Source organism: Macaca mulatta, chromosome 16 (genome assembly GCF_049350105.2).
Source record: "Macaca mulatta isolate MMU2019108-1 chromosome 16, T2T-MMU8v2.0, whole genome shotgun sequence".
In the NCBI taxonomy this organism is placed as follows: domain Eukaryota; kingdom Metazoa; phylum Chordata; class Mammalia; order Primates; family Cercopithecidae; genus Macaca; species Macaca mulatta.
Window position 1 is genome coordinate 41660298 of NC_133421.1, and position 26268 is coordinate 41686565.

The 26268-nt window shown below is 44.6% G+C and overlaps 1 protein-coding gene across 4 annotated transcripts in view; it reads left to right on the forward strand.

Moving 5' to 3' along the window:
* Window positions 1-1567: 1567 nt before the first annotated feature.
* Window positions 1568-26268, forward strand: part of RNF135 (ring finger protein 135) — a 30048-nt gene continuing 5347 nt past the window's right edge. Inside the window, exons 1-4 of one of the 4 annotated variants that reach the window (XM_077970758.1) lie at window positions 1568-1983; window positions 13960-14103; window positions 18078-18240; window positions 24860-24924. In XM_077970758.1, the coding sequence (XP_077826884.1) occupies window positions 1603-1983; window positions 13960-14103; window positions 18078-18240; window positions 24860-24924 (753 nt within the window). In that variant the 5' untranslated portion in view covers window positions 1568-1602. Of the gene's footprint in view, window positions 2286-13959; window positions 14104-18077; window positions 18241-24859; window positions 24925-26268 lie in introns of all 4 variants that reach the window. The other 3 variants (XM_015118995.3, XM_015118996.3, XM_015118997.3) reach the window with 3 other exon arrangements.

Genomic DNA, 26268 nt, shown 5'->3' on the forward strand with positions numbered 1-26268 from the left:
CTGTCTCTACTAAAAATACAAAAAACTAGCCGGGCGAGGTGGCGGTGCCTGTAGTCCCAGGTACTTGGGAGGCTGAGACAGGAGAATGGCGTAAACCCGGGAGGCGGAGCTTGCAGTGAGCTAAGATCCAGCCACTGCACTCCAGCCCGGGCAACAGAGCCAGACTCCGTCTCAAAAAAAAAAAAAAAAAAAAGAAAATAACCACAAACCCTTCATCTATTTTTTTTTCTTTTTCTTTCTTTTTTTTTTTTTTTTGTGAGACAGAGTCTCCCTATGTCGCCCAGGCTGGGGATGCAGTGGCGCAATCTTGGCTTACTGAAACCTCCGCCTCCCAGGTTCAAGTGATTATCCTGCCTCAGCCTCCCGAGTAGCTGGGATTACAGGCATGCGCCACGACGCCTGGCTTGTTTCTTTCTGTTTTTTCTGTTTTTTTGTTTTTTTTTTTTTGTATTTTTAGTAGAGATGGGGGTTCACCATGTTGGCCAGGCTGGTCTTGAACTCCTGACCTCAAGTGATCCAAAGGTCAGCTACAAACTTGTATTATCTGATACCTACTTTGAGCCCAGGCGAGAAAGGAAGGATAAAGTAAAGCATGAGACATTGTTAGTTCATTTCAACAGATGGGGAATTGTGGGTTTTAGTCTCTGACGCTTCATTGTTACCATGAGAGCCTAGAAATTCTTTTTTTTTTTTTTTTAACCTCTTTAGGTCATCCGGGACGACGTGGTGCTCTTTTAGCTCTAACATTTTCTGGTTGCAATGCGCTTAGGACTGGGATGCGAAGTGAATGAGTTGGGAGAGAACGCAAGCCCCACAAGTGCCAGGCGTGCCATATCAGGAAAACACTTTCTAGTATTTTGTCCGCGTGTCTATTGGGGAATGCTCTTACATCCCGCAGAGGGCAGTAAGGACACAGCGCGAATTATAACCGCGAGTTTAAAAGTCCAGGGGTCGCTCACTCAACCTTGAAGGCACGTCAGAATCATCTGAGGGAGGTTTTATAAAACATCCGTGCTCCACCCAAGACAATGAAATCAGACTCCCTGCGAGCGGGGCCCGAACATCAACATTTTTGAAGACGCTCCCTGTGGCTGTGCATCGGTGATCTTTAATCCCCTGCTACTTGTTAGAGGAGCTGAATGACGCCTCGTGGGCTCATTCTCATAAATGAGCTCCTGAATGCAGTCCTCTCCTCCCAAGAGTTGTCGGTGTTGCATCTATTTGTTGTTTATTTATTTATTTATTAGCCAACGTTAGAAGACGTCCAACGGTGCTGCATCTTAATGGGGGGACATCCAGCTAAAGGGAATCTTGGAGACATCCGCGGGTTCCCAGTGGCTCGCGGCAAGTTGGTTTCCCAGGGCAAGAGGCCGCCACTTAAGATCAGCTCTGCCTTTCGAGCTGGGCAGTGGAGGCTCTAAGTCCGCTTTCAGCAGGACTGGAGGAAGGAGACTGGGTGGCCCCAAGGAAGGAGGGGAAAAGGCTGCTGAGAAGAGGAGGAGGGAAAGGGGAAGAGGCAGGGCGAGGGAGGAGCCTGAGGAGACGCGGTCGCGGGCGGACTCGGCTCAACCCTGACATCTGCGCCCCGGCCGCCTGGTCGCCATGGCGGGCTTGGGCAAGGGCCCGGGCTCCGCTGTCCCCGTATGGCTAGCCGAGGACGACCTGGGCTGCATCATCTGCCAGGAGCTGCTGGACTGGCCCGCCACGCTGCCCTGCGGCCACAGCTTCTGCCGCCACTGCCTGGAGGGCCTGTGGGGCGCGCGCGGCGCCGGGCGCCGCTGGGCCTGCCCCACCTGCCGGGAGGGCGCCGCGCAGCAGCCTCGGCTGCGGAAGAACACGCTACTGCAGGACCTGGCCGACAAGTACCGCCGCGCCGCACGCGAGCTGGAGGCGGGCTCCAACTCTGCCGCTTGCCCCGGCCCCGGCTCCAGTCCCGGCTCCAGCCTGACCCCCAGGCCCCGGCGCCGCCCGGCACTGCCGCGGGTAGGGAGGCCGGTCCCGCAGCTCCCCTCGCGCCCCCCGGCTGCCCGCAGCCTGCCCTCTTCCCCTGTGGCTCGAATCCCTTTCCCCAGCCGTTCTACTTTTACGTTCCTTTTCTCAGTCTAAAAGTCGACTCCCGCTTTTGGGAGGAACTTTGGAAAGTTCATAAAAGTATGAAGAAGCGGGAAAAAACCAAATTCCCCATCTCCCGAAAGCCTGTCAACCTAGCTGCTACACGCCTTGGCATATTTCAACTTCTTCCCAATCGATCTTCGGTCTCTTTCTCTGACAGTTGTAAAATTGTGGTAAGATGTGTATAACATTAAAACTTGTAATTTTAACCTTCTTTTTTTTTTTTGAGACAGAATCTCGCTCTGTCTGGATGGAGTGTAGTGGCGTGATCGTCTCACTGCAACCTCCGCCTCCCAGGTTCAAGCGATTCTCCTGCCTCAGCTTCCGGAGTAGCTGGTACTACGGGCGTGAACCATCACACCTGGCTAATTTTTGTATTTTTAGTAGAGACGGGGTTTCTTCGTGTTGGCCAGGCTGGTCTCGAACTCCTGACCTCAGGTGATCCACCCGCCTCGGCCTCCCAAAGTGCTGGGATTACAGGCGTGAGCCACCGCGTCCAACCTCATTTTAACCATTTTAAAGTGTACAATTCAGTGACAGATACATTTCCTGTTGTGCAACTATCCCTGCTGTTTCCAGAACTCTTTAATCATCATAAACAGAAACTCTGTACTCGTTAAGCAGTAACTCCTTATTTCCCCTCCCGCTAGCCCCTGCTCACATCTAAGCTACTTTCTGTTTCTGAGTTTGCCTGTTCTAGATATTTCATATAACTGGAATCGTTCAATGTTTGTCCCTTTGTGCCAGGTTTCTTTCACTTAGCATAGTGTTTTCAAGGTTCATTCATGTTGTAGCATGTGTTAGAACATTATTCCTTTTATGGGGCTGAATCATATTCCATTGGGTGGATGTGCCACATATATATACACATACATATATTTCCTTTTTTGAGCTGAAGTCTTGCTCTGTGGCCAGGCTGGAGTGCAGTGGGGCGATCTCTGCTCAATGCAGACTCCGCCTCCCAGGTTCAAGTGATTCTCCTGCCTCAGTGTCTGGAGTAGCTGGGACTACAGGTGCTCACCACCCCACTCAGGTAATTTTTGTATTTTCAGTAGAGATGGGTTTTCACCATGTTGGCCAGGATGGTCTCGATCTCTTGACCTTGTGATCTGCCCTCCTTGGCCTCCCAAAGTGCTGGAATTACAGGCGTGAGCCACTGCACCCTGCCTCATTGTGATTTTGATCTGGATTTCCTTAATGACTAATGATGTTGCCTATCTTTTCTTGTTCTTGTTGGTCATTTGTAGATCTTCATTGCAGAAATGTCCATTCAAGTCCTTTGACCATTGTAAAATTGGGTTTATCTTTTTGTTGTTGAGTTTTAGAGATTCCTTCTATATTCTGGATATCGAATTAGATATGACTCACAGATATATTATCAAATATATATTCTCCCATTCTAAGAGTTGTCACTTTCTCAGTGGTATCCTTTGATGCGCAAAAGTTTTAAATTTAATTTTTATTTGTTGTTTTTTGTTGTTGTTGTTGCTTGTGCTTCTGTTGTCATATTTACAGATTCATTGCCAAATCTCAGTTCATGAAGATTTACCCCTATGTTTTCTCCTAAGAGTTTTTTTGTTTTGGTTTGGTTTGGTTTTTTTTTTTTTTTTTTTTTTTTTTTTTTTAATTGAGTCAGTGTCTCGCTCAGTTCCCAGGGATGGAGTGCAGTGGCACGATCTCAGCTCACTGCAGCCTCCACCTCCAAGGTTCAAGCAATTCTCCTGCTTCAGCCTCCCAAGTACCTGGGATTACAGGCGCCTGCCACCACACCTGGCTACTTTTTGTAGTTTTAGTAGAGATGAGGTTTCACCATTTTGGCCAGGCTGGTCTTGAACTCCTGACCTCAAGTGATCTGCCCGCCTTGGCCTCCCAAAGTGCTGGGATTACAGGCATGAGCCACCGTGCCAGCCTCTTCTAAGAGTTTTATGGTTTTAGCTTACATTTAGGTAATTGGTCAATTTTAAGTTAATTTTTGTATATGATGTGAATTAGGGGTCCAACTTCATTCTTTTGTAGTGGAAATCCAATTGTCTTGGTACCATTTGTTGAAGAGTCTATTCTCCAGTGATTAGACTTGGCATCCTTGTCAACAAATCATTTGGCCAGGCCAGGCGTGTGGTTCACACCTGTAATCCCAGCACTTTGGGAGGCCAAGGTGGGAGGATTGCTTGAGCCCAGAAGTTCCAGACCAGCCTAGGCAACATGGTGAAACCCCATCTCTAGAAAAATACAAAAAAGTGGCCGGGCGCGGTGGCTCACGCCTGTAATCCCAGCACTTTGGGAGGCCGAGGCGGGCGGATCACAAGGTCAGGAGATCGAGACCACGGTGAAACCCCGTCTCTACTAAAAATACAAAAAATTAGCCGGGCGCGGTGGCGGGCGCCTGTAGTCCCAGCTACTCAGGAGGCTGAGGCAGGAGAATGGCGTAAACCCAGGAGGCGGAGCTTGCAGTGAGCCGAGATCGCGCCACTGCACTCCAGCCTGGGCGACAGAGCGAGACTCCGTCTCAAAAAAAAAAAAAAAAAAAGAAAAATACAAAAAAGTATCAGGGCATGGTGGCATGTGCCTGTAGTCCCAGGTATCTGGGAGGCTGAGGTAGGAGAAATCACCCAAGCTGAGAGTTTGAGGCTGCAGTGAGCCATGATTGTACCACTGCACTCTAGCCTGGGCGATGGAGTGAGACCCTGTCTCAAAATAAATGTATAGTTTTACTTCTGGACATTCCATTTTATTCCATTGGTCTATATGTCTGTACTTACGCTAGTACCACACTATTTTGATTACTACAACTTTTTAGTAAATTTAGAAAATTGGGAAGTGTGAGTTCTTTGACTTTTTTTTTTTTTTCCAGGATTGTTTTTGTTATTCAGAACTCCTTGCAATTCCATCTGAATTTGAAGATTGGCTTTTCCATTTCTACAAAATAGGCTGTTGGAATTTTGATAGGGATTATGTTGAATCTGTAGATCACTTTGGGTAGTATTGACATCTTAACAATATTAAGTCTTCTTTCCCTAAAACACAGAATGTGTTTTTATTTATTTTTATTTGGGTCTATAATTCCTTCAGTGATTTTTTTGTAGTTTTAAGTGTGTAAGTCTTTCACCTCTTTCATTAAATTTATTCCTAGCTATGTTATTCCTTTATTATTATTATTATTATTATTATTATTATATTTTTTGAGACAGACTCTTGTTCTGTCACCTAGGCTAGAGTACAGTGGCACGATCTCAGCTCACTGCAACCTCCATCTCCCGGGTTCAAGCGATTCTCCTACCTCAGCCTCCTGAGTAGCTGGGGTTACCGGCGCCCAACACCACCCCTGGCTTATTTTTGTATTTTTTAGAGACAAGGTTTCACCATGTTGGCTAGGCTGGTCTCAAACTCCTGACCTCAGGTGATCCACCTGCCTCGGCCTCCCAAAGTGCTGGGATTACAGGTGTGAGCCACTGCACTAGGCCCATTATAATTTATTTTAAGAAATTTTTCAGGCTGATTGTTGTGGCTCACACTTATAATCCTAGCACTTTGGGAGGCAGAAGCAGGAGGATTGCTTAAGCCCAGGAGTTCAAGACCAGCCTGGGCAGCATGGTCAGACCCAATAAAAAAAAAAAAAAGAAAAGAGAAACTATGAGACCCGCTGAAAAAAAAAAGAAAAAAGTAGCTAGGTGTGATGACACATGGCTGTGATCCCAGCCACTTTCGAGGCTGAGGTGGGAGGAACACTTGAACCCAGGAGGCTGAGGCTGCTGTGAGCTGTTTTCATGTCACTGCACTCCAGCATGGGCAACAGAGCAACATCCTGTCTCCCCTTAAAAAAAGGATACTACTTATCCCTGGACCTGAGCCCAGGCACACATCTGGATTAGAAGATGCCAGGCTCAGAGGATCTTTCTAACGGCAAGGACCAGATGCATTCACACAGGAAACGAACCATGTTCACTGAGAAGCAACTGGAAGATCTGAACATCTTGTTCGATGAGAACCCATACCCAAACCCCAGCCCTCAGAAATAAATGGCCTCAAAAATAGACATACGCCCAATACTACTCCAGGTATGGATCAAGAACCACAGAGCAAACCTCAAGAAAGCCAAATAAAAGCATATTCAGCAAAAACAAGCAAAAACTCCACAACCGCCAATACTGGAGGGTGGAGTCACCACCAGTGTCGGCCTGAGAAATGCAGACACACTACCCAGATTGCCCAACACTGCTCGTCTGATTGGCTTGGTGTACACGGGTCATCGGGTACCCTCATTCCAACTCATCCTGTACCCTCAAGGTCCCTGCAAATGACCTCGTGGGCCACAGAATAGTCCATTTTGGCTGCTGCCGAGATCCTAACATATATGACTTCTACCCCATTTTGGAATCCCAAGTTTGGGCTCCAAGCTTCAATTCTGGCTCTTCTGCCTGTTCATACCTACAAAGTTGAGAGATGATAAATATAAAAAGTCACATGTAAAAAAAAATGAATACTAAAAAAATTTTTGTGTTTTTCACACAGAGTCTCACTCTGTTGCCAGGCTGGAGTGCAGTGGCGCGATCTTGGCTCACGGCAACCTACACCTCCTGGGTTCAAGTGATTCTCCTGGCTCAGCCTTCCGATTAGCTGGGACTACAGGTGCCCGCCACCATGCCCAGCTAATTTTTGTATTTTTAGTAGAGACGGGGTTTCACCATGTTAGCCAGGATGGTCTAGATCTCTTGACCTTCTGATCCACTGGCCTCGGCCTCCCAAAGTGCTGGGATTACAGGCATGAGCCACTGCACCCGTTTTAAAAGAAATTTTTAAATTTCCTTCTTAATTTTTTCATTGACCCACTGGTCATTCAGGAGCATATTGTTTAATTTCCTTGGGTTTGTATAGTTTTCAAAATTCCTCATTATTGATTTCTAGTTTTACTCCATTGACTAGTTTTCTCCATAGTCAGAGAAGATACTTGGTATTATTTCAATTTTTTTTTTTTTTTTTTGAGATGGAGTCTTGCTCTGTCGCCAGGCTGGAGTGCAGTAGCATCATCTCTAGTCTTTGCAACCTCTGCCTCCTGGGTTCAAGTGATTCTCCTGCCTCAGTCTCCTCAGCAACTGGGATTACAGGCACACGCCACCACACCTGGCTAATTTTTGTATTTTTAGTAGAGACAGGGTTTCACCATGTTGGCCAGGATGGTCTTGATCTCGTGATCCACCCACCTCGGCCTCCCAAAGTGCTGGGATTACAGGCATGAGCCACCGTACCCGGCCTATTTCAATGTTTTTGAATGTTTTAAGACTTGTTTTCTGACCTGACATATGTTAGGTCTTAGGTTTTGTGACCTATCCTTGAGAATGATCATGAGCTGAGGAAAAGATCCATGTGTATTCTGCAGCATGAATGTAAATGTTCTGTAAATATCTATTAGGTCCATTTGATCTATAGTACAGATTAAGTCCAATATTTCCTTGTTACTTTTCTGTCTGAATAATTTGTTCAGTGCTGAAAGTGGGTTGTTGAAGTCTACAGCTGTTATTGTATTGGAGTCTATCTTCTCTTTAGCTCTAGTCATATTTGCTTTATATGTCTGGGTGCTCTAGTGTTGGTGCATATATATTTACAGTTGTTATATCTTCTTACTGAATTGACTCCATCATTATAAAATGACTTTCTTTGTCTCTTCTTATAGATTTTGTTTTGAAACCTATTTGTCTGATATACGTATAGCTAATCCTGCTCTTTTTTGGCTTCCATTGCCATGGGATATATTTTTCCATCCCTTTATTTTCAGTCTATATATGTCTATAGATGAAGTGTGTTTCTTGTAGGGAATAGACCATTGGATCTTGTTTTTTTAATCCAGTCAACCACTCTATGTCTTTTGATTGAAGATTTTTGACCGTTTATATTCAATGTTATTATTGGTAATAATTCTTGCCATTTTGTTGTTTGTTCTTTGGTTGTTTTGTTTTATGGTCTTCTCTTCCTTCTTCCCTTCTTTTCTGTCTTCCTTTAAATGAATATGATTTTCTCTGGTGCTATGATTTAATTTCTTGCTTTTTATTTTTTGTGTATCCATTATATGATTTTTGATTTGAGATTACCATGAGGCTTGCAAGTAGTATCTTATAACCTATTGTTTTAAGCTGATAACAACTTGATACTGCTTGCATAAACTACCTAACAAGCAAAAAGAAAACTAATAAAAGCTCTACACTTTAAATTCATCCCCTGCTATTTAACTTTTTGTTATTTCTGTGTATATCTTATTATACTATCTATATCTTTGAAAGTTGTAGTTATTATTTTTGATTGGTTTTCTGTGACCTTACTATTACTAGTGAGGTTTTTGTTTTGTTTTGTTTTGAGACAGAGTTTTACTCTGTTGCCCAGGCTGGAGTGCAGTGGCATGATCTCGGCTCACTGCAGCCTCCACCTCCTGGGTTCAAGCAATTCTCCTGCCTCAGCCTCCCGAGTAGCTGGGACTACAGGCATGCGCCGTCATGCCCAGCTAAATTTTGTATTTTTAGTAGAGACAGCATTTCACCATGTTGGCCAGGCTGGTCTTGAACTCCTGACCTCAAGTGATCTGCCCACCTTAGCCTCCCAAAGTGCTGGGATTACAGGCCACCTCCTGGGTTCAAGTGATTCTCCCTCTGCAGCCTCTAGAGTAGCTGGGATTACAGGTGCCCACCACCACACCCGGCTAATTTTTGTATTTTTAGTAGAGATGGGGTTTCACCATGTTGGCAAGGCTAGTCTGGAACTCCTGACCGCAGGTGATCCCGCCTCGGCCTCCCAAAGTGCTGGGATTACAAGTGTGAGACACTGCGCCTGGCTTTTTCTATTTGATTGAAGTATTCCCTTTACCATTTCTTGTAGGACAGGTCTGGTGTTGATAAAATCCCTCAGCTTTTGTTTGTCTGGGAGAGTATTTCTCCTTCATGTTTCAAAGCTAGTTTCACAAATTATAGTTTTCTAGGGTAAAAGTTTTTTCCTTCAGCACTTTACATGTCATGCCACTCTCTCCTGGCCTATAAGGTTTCCACTGAAAGGTCTACCTTCAGATGTGTTGGAACTCCATTATATGTTATTTATTTTCTCTTGCTGCTTTAGGACCCTTTCGTTATCCTTAACCTTTGGGAGTTTTATTATTAAATGCCTTCATGTAGTCTTCTTTGGGTTGAATCTGCTTGGTGTTCTATAACTTTCTTGTATGTAGATATGGATGTCTTTCTCTAGATTTGGGAAGTTCTGTGCTATTATTTCTTTGAATAAACTTTCTACCACTATTTCTTTCTCTACCTCCTCTTAAGGCCAATAATTTTTAGATTTGCCCCTTTGAGGCTATTTTCTAGATCTTGTAGGCATGTTTCATTCTCTTTTTTTTTTTTTTTCTTGTTTCTTTTGTCTCCTCTTACAGTGTATTTTCTTTTTTTATTATTTTTATTTTATTTATGTATTTATTTTTGAGACGGAGTCTTGCTCTGTTGCCTAGGCTGGAGTGCAGTGGCGCAATCTCGGCTCACTGCAAGCTCCGCCTCCTGGTTTCATGCCATTCTCCTGCCTCAGCCTCCTGAGTAGCTGGGACTACAGGCACCTGCCACTGCGCCCAGCTAATTTTTTGTATTTTTAGTAGAGACGGGGTTTCACTGTGGTCTCGATCTCCTGACCTTGTGATCCGCCTGCCTTGGCCTCCCAAAGTGCTGGGATTACAGGTGTGAGCCACTGCGCCAGCCCTTACTGTGTATTTTCAAATAGCCTGAATTCAAGCTCACCAATTCTTTCTAATACTTGATCAATTTTGCTATTGATGCAGACTCTGATGCATTCTTCAGTATGTCAGTTGCATTTCCGGATTCCAGAATTTCTGCTTGATTCTTTTTAATTATTTCAATTATTTAAAATTTATCTGATAGAATTCTGAATTCCTTCTCTGTTATCTTGAAATTCTTCGAGTTTTCTTAAAACAGCTATTTTGAATTATCTGTCTGAAAGGTCACATATCTCTGTTTCTCCCAAATTGGTTCTTGGTGACTGACTTAGTTCGGTGGGGTCATGTTTTCCTGAATGGTCTTGATGCTTGTGGATGTTTGTCAGTGCCTGGGCATTGAAGAGTTAGTTATTTATTGTAGTCTTCACAGTCTGGGCTTGTTTGTACCTGTCCTTCTTGGGAAGGCTTTCCAGGTATTTGAAAGGACTTCAGTGTTGTGATCTGTATCTGCATTAGGGGGCACCCCAAGCCCAGTAAAGCTGTGACTCTTGCAGACTACTAGAGGTGCCACCTTGGTGGTCTTGTATAAGATCCAGAAGAATTCTCTGGATTACCAGGCAGAGATTCTTGTTCTCTTCTCGTACTTCTCCACAACAGTGTGTGTGTGTGCTAAGCTGCCTGGAGCTGGAGGTGGGCTGACGCAAGCACCTTGTGGCCATGACCACTAGGACTGCACGGGGTCAGACCTAAAGCCAGCACAGCACTGTGTCTCACCCAATCCCCTTTGTAACCACTATCTGGCTACCACCTATATTCACTTAAGGACCTAGGGCTCTATAATCAGCAGATGGCAAAGCCAGCCAGGCTTGTGTCCTTCCCTTCATGGTGGCACATTCACCCAGGCTCTGGGTGGGTCCAGAGACCCATCTCAACACTAGGGACTTGCCTAGGAGTTGCAGTCCTTGTGGCCTAGCCTGCCATTCAAGTTTATTTAGAGCCCCAGAGCACTTCAGCCGACAGTGGAGAAGCTTGCCAGAACTCAGGTTCCAATCACTGGAGTGGGTGATTTGATTCCTCTCTGGCTAGGACTGATCTAAATGCTCCCGCTGTGGGTAGGCGTCAGCGGAGTTCAGCCCAGTTTTGCTTTGTGATGTGACAAGGCAAAGTTTCTCTATTCTCTTTATCACCATGCTCTCCCTTTCCCGAGTGCACAGATTCTCTGTGCCGTGTTGCCCCTGCCACATGGGATATGGATGGCATTGGTAATTCAAGACTGTTTTTCCTACCCTCTTCAGTGCCTCTTTCTATATGTAAAGTTAAAACCAGGTACTGTGAGTACCCCTGATTTCTGGTTCTTATGAAGGTGCTTTTTTGTGTAGTTGTTAAATTTGGTGTTCTTGTGGGAGGGATGCTCAATGGAGCCTTCTATTTGGCTATCTTGCTCTGCCTCTTTCCACCCTTAAGTCTCCTGGCTTTCCCCCACTTCTCTCTGGCCCTAAACCATTTTTAAGTATACAGTTGGGTGATATGAAATGCATTCATAATGTTGTGAAACCATCACTACCATCATTTCCATAACTAAAAAATGTTAAATTAACATGACTGGCTCTTCAGGGTACCATAACTCTTTTCATCTTGCAAAAGTGGAATTCTAGGAGCACATTAAAATTCTCCATTTCCTCTTCCCCCAGCCTGTGGCAACCATCATTCTAATTTCTGTCTCTGATTTGTACTACTCTAAATACCTCATATAAGTTGAATCATACAGTATCTGTGTTTTTGTGACTGGCTTATTTCACTTAGCATAATGTCTTCGAGGGTTATTTATGTTGTAGCATATGTCAGAGTTCCCTTCCTTTTTAAGGCTGAGTAATATTCTATTGTACGTGTATGCCACTTTTTGCTTATTCATTTGTCTGCAGACACTTGGGTTGCTTCCATGTTTTAGCTATTGGGAATAATGCTGCTATGGACATCAGTTTATGAAGCTCTTTGAGATCCTGTTTTCAATTCTTATATATCCAGAAGTTGAATTGCTAAATCGTATGGTAATTCTTATATATATATATATATATATGGGATCACTATATATAGGATCATTCCACCTAGCCAGCTATCTCTAAGATCACCAGTGACCTCTATGTAAACTCTATGTAAATCCTATGGACATTCTGGTGCCTGTCTTCATTGACCTTTCAGTAGCCTTTGACACAGTGGACCACACCTTCATTCTTAGCTTTTGGGACAGGAGTCTTTTGGCTTTCCCCCACCTCTCTCTGGCTGATCCTTCTCAGTTTACAGGCTGTCTCTCCTCTGCTCAGGAATTAAATGCTGGACTTCCTCAAGGCTGAGTTGTAAGTCCCTTTATCTCCCCTCCAGGTAGTCTTCCCTGTATCCATGGCTTTAATGACCATCTCTATGCACAAATAATAGCTCCAGGCTAGAGCCTTCTCTGAGCACTAGGCTGCTATGTCTTCCTTCTCATCTTTTCTTCTTCGGTATCTCAAAGCATCACACTTAATGTGACCTAGAAAATATATATATAAATAATAATAATAAAAAAAAATATATATATGTATATGTATTTTTGAGATGGCTCTGTCACGCAGTCCTGAGTGCAGTGGCATGAACTCGGCTCACTACAACCTCCATCTCCTGGGTTCAAGCGATTTTCTTGCTTCAGCCTCCCAAGTAGCTGGGATTACAGATGCCCACCACCACGCCTGGCTAATTTTTGTATTTTTAGTAGAGATGGGGTTTCACTAAGTTGGCCAGGATGAGCTTGAACTCTTGACCTCAGGTGATCCACCCGCCTCAGCCTCCCAAAGTGCTGGGATTACAGCCATGAGCTACTGCACCCAGCCTATTTTTAATATTTTGAGCAACCACCATTCTGTCTTCCATAGTGGCTGTACCATATATCATTCCCACCAACAGTGCAGAGGGTTCCAATCTTCCCACACCATCAACATTTGTTATTTTCTGTTTTTTTTTTTTTTTTTTTTTTTTTTTTTATAGTAGCCAACCTAATGAGTGTGAAGTGGTATCTCACTGTATGTTTTGATTTGCATTTCCCTACTGATTAGTGATCTTGAGTGTCTATTCATGTGCTTATTGGTGATTTGTATATCTTCTTTGGAGAAATGTCTATTCAAGTTCTTTGCCCATTTCAAAATTCAGTTGTTTATGGGTTTTTGCTTGTTTGTTTGTTTTACCAACCAAGCAAGCGGCAGTGATATGTTTTCATTGTTGGTTTTAGAAATTCTCTGTATATTCTCGGTATTAATGCCTTATCAGATGTATGATTTGCAAATATTTTCTCCATTTTGTGGATTGCCTTTTTACTCTTTTGTTAGTGTCTTTTGATGCACAAATGTTTAAACATTTCATGCAGTCCAGTTTGTCTCTTTTTTTCTTTCTTTTTTTTTTGAGACGGAGCCTTGCTGTCTCCCAGGCTAGAGTGCAGCGGCTCCATCTCAGCTCACTGAAAGCTCCGCCTTCCGGGTTCACACCATTCTCCTGCCTCAGCCTCCTGAGTAGCTGGGACTACAGGAGCCCGCCACCACGCCCGGCTAGTGTTTTGTATTTTTAGTAGAGACGGGTTTCACCGTGTTAGCCAGGATGGTCTCGATCTCCTGACCTCATTATCTACCCACCTCGGCCTCCCAAAGTGCTGGGATTACCGGCGTGAGCCACCGCACCCAGCCTCCTTTTTTCTTTCATTGTGTGTGCTTTTAGTGTCATGTACAATAAATCATTGCCAAATCCAATGTCATAAATTTTGCCCTATTTTTTTTCTAAGACTTGTATTATTTTAGGTCTTACATTTAGGTCTTTGATCCATTTTGAGTTAGTTTTCGTATATGATGTTACGTAAGGGTCCAACCATATTCTTTTGCATATAGATATATCCAATTTTCACAGTACAATTTGTTGAAAAAACTGTCCTTTCCCCGTTGAATGGTCTTGGCACCTTTGTCAAAAATCATTTAACTGTATATGTGAGAGTTTATTTCTGGGTACTCTGTTCTATTCCATTGGTCTGTATGTCTGTTTTTATGTCATTACTACAGTATTTATGACTCCCTCTGTCTAGTGGTGGTTCCTGGGTCCAGTTTTATAGAACCCAGGACCTGAACTTTGCTGTTTTAAAGGTGGCAGTAGAGAAGAGCATCACAGAAGTTGGTCAGGAGCTGACAGAGCTGGTGGAACATCTTGTAGACATTGTCAGGAGCCTGCAGAATCAGAGGCCCCTATCAGAATCTGGACCAGACAATGAACTGAGCATCCTGGGCAAGGTAGGCTCCACTGGGAAAGGAAAGGATGTGGGAGGGAATAGGGCTAGGGATTGCTTTCAACTGGAACAACATGAATATGTTTGAAGCTGAAGCAACAAGTCTCAATCTTTTATTGTTCTCTTTACTACCAGACATGGATGATTGGACATTTGGGATGCTTGAGGTAATGTTGGGAAGCTTCAAGTGGGCTAGGGTCACTCCACCTAACCAGCTATCTCTAAGATCACCAATGACCTCTGTGTAAATCCTATAGACATTCTGGTGCCTGTCTTCATTGACCTTTCAGTAGCCTTTGACACAGTGGACCACACCTTCATTCTTAGCTTTTGGGACAGGAGTCTTTTGGCTTTCCCCCACCTCTCTCTGGCTGATCCTTCTCAGTCTGTTTACAGGCTGTCTCTCCTCTGCTCAGGAATTAAATGCTGGACTTCCTCAAGGCTGAGTTGTAAGTCCCTTTATCTCCCCTCCAGGTAGTCTTCCCTGTATCCATGGCTGTAATGACCACCTCTGTGCACAAATAATAGCTCCAGGCTGGAGCCTTCTCTGAGCACTAGGCTGCTATGTCTTCCTTCTCATCTTTTCTTCTTGGGTATCTCAAAGCATCACACTTAACGTGTCCTAAGCTGCTCCTTTTCTGGGATTTTTGTCTCAATACTGGCCCCATTATCTTTCCAAGTACACAAGCCAGAGACCTGGAAATCATGTTACCTTCTTCTCCCTTACCCTAATATGCAGCATATTGTAGCTTTAAGACCTGCCTAATTACCTCTCAAATCTATTTACTTATTCTCGAGCTCCTTTGAGACTTCTCTAATCCCAGCCTCTGATAATTTTATGCCTGGATTGCTGTCATAGCCTTCCAAATGCTCCACTCTCCCTCTTCTAGTCTGTTTTCCTCACGGTCATCACAGTGACTACCACAAACATCAATCTGAAAATGTAACTCATCTGCTTAAAACATTCAAATTACATCAGTTTGCTCAGGAGTAAGACCCAAATCCTCACAGGACCAACAAAGCCCTGTAGGATTCCATCTCTGTCTGCCTCTCAAATCTCATCTCTGCTCATGCCGCCTGGCTCTGTGAGCTCCAGCTGCACTCTCTGCACAGTCCCTCCAATGTGTCTCGCGTCTTCCCACTACAGGGCACCCTTCATGGAATGCTCTCCTTTTCCTCCATCACTTAGGTAATACTTGCTCATCCTTCAGATCCTAGCTAGAACATCATTTCTTCAGAGAGAAGCCTTCACTGATTTCCTTAAACAAATCAAATCCCCCCATTAGAGGCTCTGAGGACTCCATGTACCTTTCATTTGTAGTAGTTATCACCATTGCACCTTTGTAATGACTTGTGCCATACTCTATATTAATGTCTGTCCCCCTCCCTTTTCCTGCACTGGACTCTCAACTTCATGAGAATAGGGACTTTTGATTTTTTTTTTTTTTTTTTTTGAGACAGAGTCTTGCTCTGTTGCCAGGCTGGAGTGCAGTGGTGCCATCTCAGCTCATTGCAACCTCCGCCTCCCAGCTTCAAGTGATTCTCTTGCCTCAGCCTCCTGAGTAGCTTGTACTACAGGTGCCTGCCACCACGCCTGGCTAATTTTTGTATTTTTAGTAGAGATGGGGTTTCACCATATTGGCCAGGCTGGCCTCAAACTCCCGATCTTGTGATCCACCTGCCTCAGCCTCTCAAAGTGCTGGGATTACAGGTGTGCGCCACTGCGCCTGGCTGATGCTTTTGTTCTTTTGTCCACCATTGTGTCCCCAGGCACTAGCACAGTACCCAAGTACCCACTTATAGTAGGGGCTCAACAAATACCCACTGAATGTATAAATAAATGCATCTTCAGAGATGCGACGTGTTGGGATAGAAAGTCTGAGAGTCCGGCCGGGTGTGGTGGCTCACGCCTGTAATCCCAGCACTTTGGGAGGCCGAGACGGGCAAATCACAAGGTCAGGAGATTGAGACCATCCTGGCTAATGTGGTGAAACTCTGACTCTACTAAAAATACAAAAAATTAGCTGGGCTGGTGGTAGGCACCTGTAGTCCCAGCTACTAAGGAGGCTGAGGCAAGAGAATGGCGTGAACCTGGGAAGCGGAGTTTACAGTGAGCCAAGATCGCGCCACTGCCCTCCAGCCTGGGAAACAGAGTGAAACTCCGTCTCAGAAAAAAAAAAGGAAAGTCTGACTTTCAGACTTGACATTGTCATTCACTAGTATTAGGACCTTGGGCAAGTCACTTCATCCATCTGCATCTCAGGTTCCTATCTGTAATATAGAAATAATGATACAGGGCCTGCCACATCATTGGTTTATTGTGAGGATTAAAAGAGGTATAAAAAAGTGCTTAAGCAATGTTAAAATGTGGGCTGTTATAATTAACTGTGGCAATTTAGTTAACCTTCATGAACTTCATCTTCTTTTGTAAAATGGAGATTCTTTACAGGTTGCTAAACCTACTTTGTGAGGTTGTTATGCAAATGAGAGAAGGGCAATACCTAGCATGTAGAAGACACTCAATAAGTGTAATACTACCATATTTTGATTGGTGGAAAGAATGGGGAGTGGATTATGCAAAGGTGGGAAGGAAAGTCAGGGGTTGAAGTTGGTAAGTAGATAAAGGGCTGTATTGGGGAAGAACAGGACCTGAGGCTAAAGAAAATCAGGGAGCATGTGTTGGAGGCCCCAGCAAGCAGGACCTAGATGCAGGCAATTTGAGAGGTAGCTCTTGGGAAGCGACATGATATAATGATAGAGGTGGGAAAACGTTCTTTTTTTTTTTTTTTGAAATGGAATCTCGCTCTGTCACTCAGGCTGTAGTGCAGTGGCATGATCTTCTCAGCTCACTACAACCTCTACCTTCCAGATTCAAGTGATTCTCCTGCCTCACCCTCCATGTAGCTGGGATTATAGGTGTGAGCCACCACACCCAGCTGAAAAGTTTATTCTGACCTCCATGGTTTATCTCAGTAACTATCTGTAGTATTTATTTTATAAAGCCCCTACAAGATGTGCCTAAAGGCCGGGCGCGGTGGCTCAAGCCTGTAATCCCAGCACTTTGGGAGGCCGAGACGGGCGGATCATGAGGTCAGGAGATCGAGACCATCCTGGCTAACACGATGAAACCCCGTCTCTACTAAAATATATAAAAAACTAGCCGGGCGAGGTGGCGGGCGCCTGCAGTCCCAGCTACTTGGGAGGCTGAGGCAGGAGAATGGCGTAAACCTGGGAGGCGGAGCTTGCAGTGAGCTGAGATCCGGCCACTGCACTCCAGCCTGGGTGACAGAGCGAGATTCCGTCTCAAAAAAAAAAAAAAAAAAAAAAAAAAAGATGTGCCTAAAAATGTTAAAACTTTTTTGGTATTACCTAAGAAATCCATGTTTATTGTGCAAAATATTAGAAAACACATAGCATTAAATAAAGCAAATTAAAATGCTCCATAACCCCATCACCCAGAAATAACCACTCTTTGATATTTTTGCTGTAGTTATGTATTATTCCAGATTGTTTTCAAGGCATATTTTTTGAGGGCCTAATTTTGTTTTTAAAAACTTGCTGGGCCGGGCGCGGTGGCTCACGCCTGTAATCCCAGCACTTTGGGAGGCCGAGGCGGGCGGATCACAAGGTCAGGAGATCGAGACCATGGTGAAACCCCGTCTCTACTAAAAATACAAAAAATTAGCCGGGCGCGGTGGCGGGCGCCTGTAGTCCCAGCTACTCCGGAGGCTGAGGCAGGAGAATGGCGTAAACCCAGGAGGCGGAGCTTGCAGTGAGCCGAGATCGCGCCACTGCACTCCAGCCTGGGCAACAGAGCGAGACTCCGTCTCAAAAAAAAAACAAAAAAACAAAAAAACAAAAAAAAACTTGCTGGGAATTACATAGAAAATTATAGATGAATAAAAGAACTTGAATATAATAGTTGATAGACTGCATAGGGGACTTCCATTTATTCAGTTTTAAATGATTCATCAATAGGTTTTTTCTTCTGGGGTGGATCTTTCCATTACTTCTCCAAAGCTGTTGATTTCCGACACAGCTGCAGGGAGAATCAGAGATATTCTCCAAGACCTAGAAGAAATTCAGGAAAAATTACGAGAAAACGTCGCCCGGAAAGAGGCTCCTGAAGCACAAACGCAGGGTGAGCTGATCTTACTTATTGGAGGATGATTAAATATGGAAGTTGCAGGGAGTGGCAAAGTGCTCCATGGCTTTGTTCTCTGGGGATAGGATCCCAGAGTCCCACTGTATTACCACTGTGGTGTCATGAATCAGGTAGGGGTGGGCTGAAGTGATTTTGTGGCTGAATGTTTTTGGCAATGACTGAAGGTGTGATGTATCACAAGTCCTTAATAGATAGAAACTCATTTTTGAAGATCCATGCACCCAGGTCCTTACTGATCAAGTGTGTTATCTTACTGCAGAGATTCTGAAAAGGCCACTTAAAAATTTTTTTTTTCTTTTTTTCTTTTTTTTTTTTTTTTGAGATGAAGTCTCGCTGTGTCGCGCAGGCTGGAGGGCAGTGGCGCCATCTCGGCTCACTGCAAGCTCTGCCTCCTGGTTCAGGCCATTCTCTTGCCTCAGCCTCGCGAGTAGCTGGGACTACAGGCGCCGCCACCATGCTTGGCTAATTTTTTGTGTTTTTGGTAGAGATGGGGTTTCACCATGTTGGCCAGGCTGGTCTCGATCTCCTGACCTCATGATCTGCCCTCCTCAGCCTCCCACAGTGCTGGGATTACAGGCGTGAGCCACCGTGCCCAGCCTTAAATTTTTAACTAGTAAATGTCTACCTTTTTTTTTTTTTTTTTAAATTATTTTGTTTTTGTTTTTGTTTTATTTTGAGACAGAGTCTCACTCCGTCACCCAGGCTTGAGTGCAGTGGTGCGATCTTGGCTGGAATTACAGGCGTGCGCCACCATGCCTGGCTAATTTTCACGGGGTTTTTTTTTTTTTCTTTTCTTTTTTTTATTTTAAAGTAGAGACAGAGTTTCACCATGTTGGACAGGCTGATCTCGAACTCCTGACCTCAAGGCTCGCCTCAGCCTCCCAAAGTGCTAGGATTACAGGTGTGAGCCACCGCACCTGGCTGTAAATGTCTTTCTTAACAAAGCATATAGGCCAAGTGCGGTGGCTCATGCCTGTAATCCCAGTGCTTTGGGAGGCTGAGGTGAGAGGATCTCTTGAGGCCAGGAGTTCGAGACCAGCCTGGACAATGGAGAGAGATCCTGTCTCTACAAAAAATAAAAAATAACCAGATGTGTTGGTGCACACCTGTAGTCCCAGCTACTCTGTAGGCTAAGGCTGGAGGATCACTTGAGCCAGGGGTTCAAGGCTGAGTGATTATGCCACTGCATTCCATCCTGGGCAACAGAGGGAGATCTTGTCTACAAACAAATGAAACCAGCATGCCACTTTGTAACTAGTTCTTGATACAGTCTATCAAGATATAATCTCCAGCCGGGCGCGGTGGCTCACGCCTGTAATCCCAGCACTTTGGGAGGCTGAGGCGGGCGGATCACAAGGTCAGGAGATCGAGACCACGGTGAAACCCCGTCTCTACTAAAAATACAAAAAATTAGCCGGGCGCGGTTGTGGGCGCCTGTAGTCCCAGCTACTCGGGAGGCTGAGGCAGGAGAATGGCGTGAACCCGGGAGGCGGAGCTTGCAGTGAGCCGAGATCGCGCCACTGCACTCCAGCCTGGGCGACAGAGCGAGACTCCATCTCAAAAAAAAAAAAAAAAAAAAAAAGATATAATCTCTGGGGAGTGTGTTAATGTTAATATTAAATAGTATAATATAGAAAAGAACTTTTCTGTCCTGGTCCTGTAGTTTCTCTGTTGTTCTTCCAGAGTTATTGAAAAATAACTAACACCTTCTTGTCAGACATTAGACGTTAGCTCTATCTGGTCTCCCAGGGTTCTTCCTCCTGCTCTGGCCACTGCTAGCTTCATATGCTTTAGAGGCATTTCTTCTATAGCTTTTCCTCTTCTGATAGCTTTTATATCCTTTATATTTTCATATTTAAACAATCTTATGCTACTTTAAAAATCATTTCTGGCCGGCGCAGTGGCTCATGCCTGTAATCCCAGCACTTTGGGAGACTGAGGCGGGTGGATCACCTGAGGCCAAGAGTTCAAGACCAGCCCGGTCAACCTGGCGAAACCCTGTCTCTACTAAAAACACAAAAATTAGCTGGACGTGGTGGCGGGTGCCTGTAATCCCAGCTACTCAGGAGGTGGAGGCACAAGAATCACTTGAACCTGGGAGGCAGAGGTTACACCATTGTACTCTAGCCTAGGCAACAAGAATGAAACTCTGTCTCAAAAAAAAAAAAAAAAAAGAAGAAGAAGAAGAAGAATCATTTCTTATGTAAATGGAGAAGCATGATTCCTTGGGAAAAGTTTCTTAAGGAAAACAATTAGAGAGCAGTTTATTGTTCCAAAAATTATCTGAGAAGGAAGCACCTTTGTATCCTGTGTGCTTCTAAACTTAGGTTGGGTTCCTTAGTGATTTTATTTATTTATACAAATTTAAGATCAATTTTTAAATTTTGGGGGGTTACATTTAAAATTTCTCATTCAAAAATCAAAACAGGACTGGGCGCCGTGGCTCATGCCTGTAATCCCAGCACTGTGAGGCCGAGGCAGGTGGATCACCTGAGGTCAGGAGTTCGAGACCAGCCTGGCCAACATGGTGAAACCCCGTCTCTACTAAAACTACAAAAAATTAGCCAGATGTGGTGGCACGCTCCAGTAGTGCCAGCTACTCCAGAGGCTTAGGCAGGAAAATCACTTGAACCCGGAAGGCGGAGGTTGCAGTGAGCCACTGCACTCCAGTATGGGTGACAAGAGCGAAGCTCCATCTCAAAAAAAAACAAAACAACGAACAGTATAAAAAGGGCACACAGCCCAATCTCTCTTCCATCCTTGCCAATTGCCCCATTCTCTCATCTCAGTGTACCACTGTTATTACAGTTTTTTGAGTGTTCAGAAGTTATTTATGCAAATGTCAGCGAATATGAATTTATATTCTTCTTTCTCCCAATCTTTTTTTTATACACAAAAGATAGCACATTATGTATATTATCCTGCATTTTGCTTTTGTCTTTTACTTAATCTTCATTTTACAGTACAGTACTTAGGACATTTTTTCTTTGCTTTTTTTAGTACCTAGAGCATTTCCGCGCCCCCCCCTTTTTTTTTTTGAGACGGAGTCTTGCTGTGTTGCCCAGGCTGGAGTGCAGTGGTGTGATCTTGGCTCACTGCAAGCTTTGCCTCCTGGGATCACTCATTCTCCTGCCTCGGCCTCCTGAGTAGCTGGGACTACAGGCGCCCGCCACCACGCCTGGCTAATTTTTTGTATTTTTAGTAGAGACGGGGTTTCACCGTGTTAGCCAAGATGGTCTCGATCTCCTGACCTTGTGATCCACCTGCCTTGGCCTCCCAAAGTGCTGGGATTACAGGCATGAGCCGCCGCGCCCGGCCGCATTTTCCCTTTTACAGCTGCTCAGTATTCTAATATCTGGGTATGCCAATATTTATTTACTCAGTCCTCTACAGGTGAATGCATGATTGTTTCCAATTGTTTACAGTGACAAATAATGCTAAAATCAATAACTGCGTGTACATTGTTTCATATGGGTGCAGATATAATTGTAGCTCAAATTGTAGTGAAGCTAGCTGGGTCATAGGGTGAATTCATTTGTCATTTTGATATACATTGCTAAATCACCCTCCTGTTGGGTTATACCAGTCTTTACTCCCACAGAAAAAGTGTGTGTCCCCAACCTGCCAACTGAGTGTGTTGGCAGACATTTGCCTTTTTTTTTTTTTTTTGAGACGGAGTCTCGCTCTGTCGCCCAGGCTGGAGTGCAGTGGCCAGATCTCAGCTCACTGCAAGCTCTGCCTCCCGGGTTCACGCCATTCTCCTGCCTCAGCCTCCCGAGCAGCTGGGACTACAGGCGCCCGCCACCTCGCCCGGCTAGTTTTTTTGTATTTTTTAGTAGAGACAGGGTTTCACCGGGTTAGCCAGGATGGTCTTGATCTCCTGACCTCGTGATCCGCCCGCCTCGGCCTCCCAAAGTGCTGGGATTACAGGCTTGAGCCACCGCGCCCGGCCTCCTTTTTTTTTTTTAAACCAATCTCATGGGTGAAAATATTGATGTGAAATTAGCCAGTCTTGGTGGTGGGTGCCTGTAATCCCAGATACTTGGGAGGTTGAGGCAGGAGAATCGCTTGAACCCGGCAGGCAGAGGTTGTAGTGAGCCAAGACTGTGCCATTGTCCTCCAGCCTGGGCAATAAGAATGAAACTGTGACTCAAGAAAATATATTGATGTGAGAGTATACTGCACGTTTTTGGGTTTTTTTTGTTTTTTGTTTTTTTTGAGACTGAATCTTGTTCTTGTCATCCAGGTTGGAGCACAGTGGGGCGATCTCAGCACGCTGCGACCTCTGTCTCCCAGGTTCAAGTGATTCTCCTGCCTCAGCCTCCTGAGTAGCTGGGCTTACAGGCACCGCCACCAGGCCTGACTAATTTTTGTACTTTTAGTAGAGGCGGGGTTTTGCCATGTTGGTCAGGCTGGTCTCGAACTCCTGACCTCAGGTGATCTGCTTCCCTTGGTCTCCCAAAGTGCTGGGATTACAGGCATGAGCCACCATGCCCGGCCTATACTACACTTTTAATTTGTGTTTCTCCATGAATTGTCTTTCATATCTTGTGTTATTGGTCTTCTAAAAATTGACATTTAGGAGCTCTTTGTAAATTAAAGAGATTAACCTTTTATTTGTTATATGAATTGCAAATTTTGTTTCTTAATATGTCATTTGTCTTTTTATGTATCTTTTACAGGTTTTATAATGCCATATAGACATTTTTAAATTTATATAATTTTTTTTTTTTTTTTTTAAGGAGTTTCGCTCTTGTTGCCCAGGCTAAAGTGCAAAAGTGTGACCTGGCTCACTGCAACATCTGTCTCCCGGGTTCAAACGATTCTCCTGCCTTAGTCTCCCAAGTAGCTGAGATTACAGGCCTGTGGCACCACACCTGGCTAATTTTTATATTTTTAGTAGAGACAGGGTTTCTCCATGTTGGTCAGGCTGGTCTCAAACTCCTGACCTCAGGTGATCCACCTGCTTTGGCCTCCCAACGTGTTGGGATTACACAGGAATGAGCCACCGCGCCTGGCCTTTACATAATTTTTTATAGAGATGAAATCTCACTGTTTTGCCCAGGCTGGTCTCAAACTCCTAGGCTCAAGCAATCCTTCTATCTCTGCCTGCCAAAGTGCTGGGATTACAGGTGTGAACCACCATGCCTGGCCTCAATTTTTTTTTTTTAGAGACAGGAGACAGGGTCTTGTTCTGTTGCCTAGACTGGTTGACTAGAGTGCTGTGGCAATTCCTGGGCTCTAAATATTTCTTTTTTATTTTTTTGAGACAAGGTTTTACTTTGTTGCCCAGGCTGGAGTGCAGTGGTGCGATCATGGCTCACCCCAGCCTTGACCTCCCAGGCTCAAGTGATCCTCCCTCCTTAGCCTCCTGAGTAGCTGGGACCGCAGGCACATGTCAGCGCGCCCGGCTAATTCTTGTGTTTTGGGGAGAGACAGGGTTTTGCTATGTTGCCTAGGCTGGCCTGGAACTCCTGGGCTCAAGCAATTAGTTCATCTTAGCTCCTTGAGTAGGTGGGACTGCAGGTGGCGCTACCACGCTCAGTTAATTTTTTGTTTATTTTTTTGTGGAGAAGAGGTCTTGCTTCTATTTTCGTGTAGTAAATTTTATTCGTTTTTTCTTTTATGCATTGTAGATTTTAAGTTTTAGTTAGAAAACTCAACCCCCTGAAGTTTAGAAAGGAATTTTCTCAGGTATATGTGTGTGTTTTTACTTTTACAGTTTACATTTAAATCTGTGGTTTCATGTTTTACATTTAAACCTTTGACTCATTTCAAGTATATCTCAGCATGTATCCTAGTGCATTTTGTTTTATTTGTTTATTATTATTGTTATTATTTTTGAGACAGAGTTTCGCTCTGTCGCCCAGGCTGGAGTGCAGTGGCATGATTTCGGCTCACCACAGCCTCTGCCTCCCGGGTTCAAGCGATTCTCCTACCTCAGCCTCCTGAGCAGCTGGGATTACAAGCTGCCACCACCACATCTGGTTAATTTTTGTATTTTTAGTAGAGACGGGGTTTCACCATGTTGGCCGGGCTGGTCTTAAACTCCTGACCTCAGGTGATCTGCCTGCCTCAGCCTCCTAAAGTGCTGGGATTACAGGCGTGAGCCACTGCGCCTGGCCTTATTTGTTTTTTAAATAGAGACAGGGATCTCACTTTATTGCCCAGGCTGGTGTTGATCTCCTAGCCTCCAGCAATCCTTGTGCTTTGGCTCCCAAAGCGCTGGGATTATAGGCATGAACCACCACACTGAGCCCCTAGCGAATTTTAAATAAGATTTGCATAGTGCCACTTTATAGACATATCTCATAGCATTTTCATGTTTAAGGATATTGCTCTGCTTAAAATGTTGCTCTTAACTGGATAACCATGATTCTTTGGAAAATTATCAGTTTTTCCATGGTTAAGTGTAGATTATTTCTCTCATCAATAGAGATAAAAGTATTAGGGAGTGTTAATTAAAAAAAAAAAGTAAATAACTTCAGTAGGTCTTGCAAACGTTTATAAAAATTTTTTTCCTTTCTTTTTCTTTTGTTTATAATCTGCATTCTGCTGAATTAATTAATTAATTAATTTTTTTATTTTGAGACAGGTTCTTTGTTACCCAGGCTGGAGTGCAGTGGCGCAGTCACTGCAGCCTCAATCTCCCAGGCTCAGGTGATCTTCCCGCCGAAGACTCCCAAGTAGCTGGGAATACAGGCGTGTGCCACCACACTCAGCTAATTTTTTTGTACTTTTTGTAGAGATGGGGTTTTGCCATGTTGCCCAGGCTGGTCTCCCACCCTTGGGCTCAAGTGATCCTCCTGACTCAACTTCCCAAAATTGTTGGGATTACAGGCGTGAGCCACTGTGCCCAGTCAAACATTTTAAAAACACTAATTAACAATAAGTAACAATCCTATCAGCTAAATAGGAGAACAGTGATATTCATCTGAAGTTTGTGTTTTTCTAAATTGTGGTGAAAATATATATAACATAAAATTGACTGTTTTCAAGTAGGCAGCTCAGTCAGGTGCAGTGGCTCACGCCTGTAATCACAGCACTTTGGGAGGTTGAGGTGGGCACATCACCTGAGTCCAGGAGTTCAAGAGCAGCCTGGGTAACAGTGAGACCCACTTCTCTACCAAAAATACAAAAACTAGCCTGCTGTGGTGGCGCACGCCTGTAGTCCCAGCTACTTGGGAGGCTGAAGTGGGAGTATCACTTGAGCCTGGGAGGCAGAAGTTGTAGTGAGCGGAAATCGAGCCACTGCACTCCAGCCTTGGCTACAACAACAAAAATGTAGGCAGCTCAGAGCTCAGTACTGTTAAGTGTGCTTACATTATCATATAACCAATCTCCAGATCATTTTCTTTTTTGTAACTTTAATTTTTTTTTTTTTTGATATGGAGTTTCACTCTTGTTGCCCAGGCTGGAATGCAATGGCACGATCTTGGCTCACTGCAACCTCCACCTCCTGGGTTCAAACGATTCTCCTGCCTCAGCCTCCGGAGTAGCTGGCATTACAGGCATCCACCACCACACCTGGCTAATTCGTTTTGTATTTTTAGTGGAGACAGGGTTACGCCATGTTGGCCAGGCTGGTCTTGAACTCCTGGGCTCAGGTGATCCACCTGTCTTGGCCTCCCAAAGTGCTGGGATTACAGGTGTGAGCCACTGTGCCTGACCTGTAACTTTAATTTTAATTTTAGGGATAGGTCTTACTTTGTTGCCCAGGCTAGAGTACAGTGGCACAACCATGGCTCACTGTAACCTCAGTCCTCCTGCTTCAGCCTCCCCAGTAGCCAGGACTGTAGGCTCACACCGCCATGTTCAGCTATTTAAAGAATTGTTTGGCCTGTAATCCCAGCACTTTGGGAGGCCGAGGTGGGCGGATCACAAGATCAGGAGATCGAGACCATCCTGGCTAACATGGTGAAACCTTGTCTCTACTAAAAATACAAACAATTAGCCGGGTGTGGTGGCAGGCGTCCGTAGTCCCAGCTACTCGGGCGGCTGAGG